Here is a 4,083-nt window from a genome sequence, read left to right as displayed (position 1 = left end):
TGTAATCAGAGGATGATATTCACAAACTAATGACCAACTGGGCAATTTCTAGCATGAAAAATGATCATAAATATCTTGTAGTTATTGTGTCATAGGATTTTGCTAAGAGGGATTTATTAGGATGCTGCAAAATCTGTTTATCAATTTTATGAACTTATTACTTTCAAGTAATGACATTTGATTTTTACATCAGCAAATATTTATTAAAATCCTATTCTGAGTCAAGCAAATAGATTTTTACCTAGCACAGCACTGTGTACATGAAATTTTGTAATCTTTATGTAAACAAAAGCATCACAAAACCAAATTTAGTTTTCAGTTTTATAAAAAATATTTATTGGAATATATTTGTTGTCCAAAATACTGTAAGTAATAATATAATTTATCTGTTTGTCACCAGTATAGTGTTTCAGATACAAAATGGAGAAAGATTAAGCATCTCATCATGTTGGCTTCTGGGAACAGCTCTTCTCATCCTATGTACTTCATCCTGCTTGGTATCCCAGGACTTGAGAATTCTCAGTTTTGGATTGCCTTTCTGTTCTGTGTCATGTATATTGTCGCTGTTGTGGGCAATATCACTGTGATTCATATTATTCGAATTGACCGCACTCTGCATGAACCTATGTACCTCTTTCTAGCCATGCTGGCTTTCACTGATCTGGTCCTCTCCAGTTCTACACAACCTAAAACACTGGCTATATGCTGGTTCCATGATCACAAGATTGAATACCACGCCTGCCTCATTCAGGTGTTTTTCATCCATGCCTTTTCTTCTGTGGAGTCAGGGGTGCTCATGGCTATGGCTTTGGACCGTTACGTGGCCATCTGCTTCCCACTGCGTCACTCTAGTATCCTGACTCCATCTGTGGTGGGCAAATTGGGGGCAGCAGTGATGATGCGTGGGTTGCTTTGGGTGAGCCCTTTCTGCTTCATGATCTCCAGAATGCCCTTCTGCCCCAACAAGATCATTCCCCAGTCCTACTGTGAACACATGGCTGTACTGAAGTTGGTGTGTGCTGACACTAGAGTAAATCGTGCATATGGGCTCTTTGTAGCATTCTCCGTGGCGGGCATTGATGTGATGGTCATCAGTATATCTTATGTGATGATTCTGAGAACTGTGCTGGCCTTACCCTCTGGTGAAGCCAGGATGAAGGCTTTTGGTACCTGTGCTTCCCATATTGGAGTTATCTTAGCTCTTTATGTTCCAGCCCTATTCACTTTCCTTACTCATCGCTTTGGACATCATGTACCTCGGGTGGTTCACATCATGTTTGCTAATATTTATCTACTGGTACCTCCCATGCTTAACCCCATTATTTACGGGGTTAAAACTAAACAGATCAGAGACAGAGTTATCCAAGGATTTTCTAGGAAAAAATCCTGAACTAGGGCACAGCATATCACAGAAGCCTTCTCATTAATCTGAGGACAAAGTTTTTTAGGGTGTCATATATCATTATGAAGACAGTGCTGTGAACAATTGATTAAGAATTTGAGTATCCTTCAGATAAAAATGGGAACAATTTTATTTTGGGGGTCTATGACACACCTTCCTGTGCTCAAGGCTTACTCTTGGATCACGTCTAGCAAGGCTTGAGAGACCTTTGGGATGCCAGGAATTGAAGCTGTTTGGCCACATGCAAGACAAGCACCTTATCTGCTATACTAATGCTCCAGCCCTAGGAATAAAATGGAAAACAGAATTTGGGCAGAACAAGAATAAGACTGAGATTTTAATAGGAAAGAAAATCTCTGTCAAACATAGTTGAAAGCAAACACTAAATTGACCTCTGTTCATTTTAAAAGGAAGTCAGTGAAAATATATTTAGTTATTGTTACTTATAAAATCATGGAAACTTCAAAAGAATGGAATTTTTTATAGGCCACTACTTTTTTGTTCTCTTGAACTATAATTGTTATAAATGGTATAAATTGTTTTAAAAAGAGATTTGAGAAATTTTTATTGAATTAAAATGTACATTTTTGTTTCTGTCTTGAAATTCACAAGGAAAAAAGAATTTTTGAAAACATTCAAGAAAGGCTTAGTTTTTATGAAAACCAAACAAGAAGTATTCCAATTTTGATGAACAAGAAAGCAGATAATAAACAATTGAATTCTATGTATCACTTAGCCACTGGATTTTCAAAGACTATCTAAGGTTATAAAAATGAGCAAGTTATAATATTAAAAACCACACTGTCAAGAATCAAGATAAAAATTCTAAGACTAAATATATATAGGTAGAAAAAGATTTGTGAAATCCACCCTAAAACTACAAATAGCATCTCAGTAGTAGTATTTGTGGTATATTAATACAGGGAAGCTTCCAGAGTATGGGAGGGATCTCCTAAAGATAGATTCCAGAGAAAGGCAGAAACCTTACCCTTGTACACATTCTTAATAAAGAGAATGAGTGAGCATTTTTTTATTATGCTCCAAGAATGTGGGCCATTATAAACAAGGGGAGGATGCTTAGATGATTATCATCTGATGTCTGGTCAAATCATATAGATTTAGGGGCCAAAACCTAAGTCATCCAGGTTATTGGCACCATGTAGACTACTCTTGTGACTTTTCATATCTATAATTTTCCTTTCTTTAGAGCCATACACCACTCCCACCCCCTTTTTGTTTTAACTTTTTCAGAGGTTTTTCTAGCATGTTCAGAGGTTACTCCTGACTCAGCACTCAGGAATTACCCCAGCGTATTTGAGGGACCATATGAGATGCAGGGATCAAACCTAGGTTGGCCTCATGCAAGGCAAATGTCCTACCAGTTGTATTCCAAATCTCCCTCTGCCTTTTGTCCTTATCAAGGGGAGAAAAATCAACATATTATATTGTTCCCAATAGTCTGAATGCCCATAATAGTATGAAAGTATTGAATATAATATGACATTGAAATGTGATGCTGTCGTTTGTTGGCACCCTTATCATCTTCACTGATTACAAGGCTTTTGGTTTCCATAGACTTATTGAAATCTTCTCTGTGTAAAGATTGTGCTAGAATACAAAGTCGCTAATTGAGGAACTGAAATAAAGCAAAAAGGAACACTTGCCATCAGATCATTAAGGTAAAAAAGGTAAACAGGATACTGGCAGGTTATATAAAGTTCTGTAAGAGCACAAGGATGAGATTATAGGATGAGCTATTAGTTTTTATAGTCTATTAACTCAGTGTTGATTATTTTGCTAGAATATATTAAGTAGTGAAGAAACAGCTTTTGAATATATGAACAAAATCTTATCACACTAAAACACTGTCTTTGACTCTGTGCAGAATAGAAAATGCTGATGCATTTATTACCTTGTCATGATAGCATAATGTGGTTAGCTTGGTAGATGTATGTTACTTTCAGAGAGGCATTGTGCTGACTAGGCAACATTGATCTTACACATTGGCACTTGGGTTCCTCACTCAAATGCTGATAAAAGATTTTGAAAATAACATAGACTAGTTTCAGTTACAAATTTGTGTCCTTGAACTACTGGATCTACAAGTTACAATGGAGATAATCATCTTTATTCTTTGATTCAGAATGACTTCCATATGCTACCAATAATAATAGAGCTATAAAGCCGAAGTGATCAGTTTTTATGTTAGAGTTAGCATTGTTAGTATGCAGTATGGTTATTTATGTTGTCTTGTATTAAGTATTTTATTTGCCAGTTTCTCTTATGTCATTCTAACCCCATCTGTTTATAAAATACTTCATGGAGAGTTCCTTGTATATTTCTTAAACATAAATTCTAAGTATTCCACATATTTTATATCCATAAAATAACTAAATGGGGGAATTAAAAATCACTAAATGGGCACTTTTATATTTGAAAGAAGATTCTAGTCATCATTTCAGTACATTCACAAAGCACTATAAAGTGTGTGAGGGAGGGTGCATTTACACTCAGAACATCACCATGTCATAAGAAAAATTATATTTTATATCACTGTCACTGCCCTCCCATTGTTCATCGATTTGCTTGAGCAGACCCATTAACACTGTGAGACTTGTTACTGTGTTTGGCATATCGAATATGTCACGGTTAGTTTGCCAGGCTTTGCCGTGCAGGCGAGA

General features: G+C 36.2%; 1 protein-coding gene across 1 annotated transcript; it reads left to right on the top strand.

Annotated features, from left to right (window-relative positions):
• Window positions 1-436: 436 nt before the first annotated feature.
• On the top strand, window positions 437-1,390 carry LOC130025358 (olfactory receptor 52R1-like). Its single transcript, XM_056116318.1, has one exon. The coding sequence runs from the start codon at window positions 446-448 to the stop codon at window positions 1,388-1,390; it is 945 nt and encodes a 314-aa protein (XP_055972293.1). The 5' UTR covers window positions 437-445.
• The last annotated feature ends 2,693 nt before the right edge of the window (window positions 1,391-4,083 follow it).

This window comes from Sorex fumeus, unplaced genomic scaffold (assembly GCF_029834395.1).
Source record: "Sorex fumeus unplaced genomic scaffold, SorFum_2.1 ptg000030l, whole genome shotgun sequence".
Taxonomy (NCBI): domain Eukaryota; kingdom Metazoa; phylum Chordata; class Mammalia; order Eulipotyphla; family Soricidae; genus Sorex; species Sorex fumeus.
This window is presented reverse-complemented; position numbering and strand designations above follow the sequence as displayed.

Coding starts and splice junctions, on each gene's coding strand:
- LOC130025358 (XM_056116318.1), top strand. CDS start 446: ATGTTGGCTTCTGGGAACAGCTCTTCTCATCCTATGTACTTCATCCTG.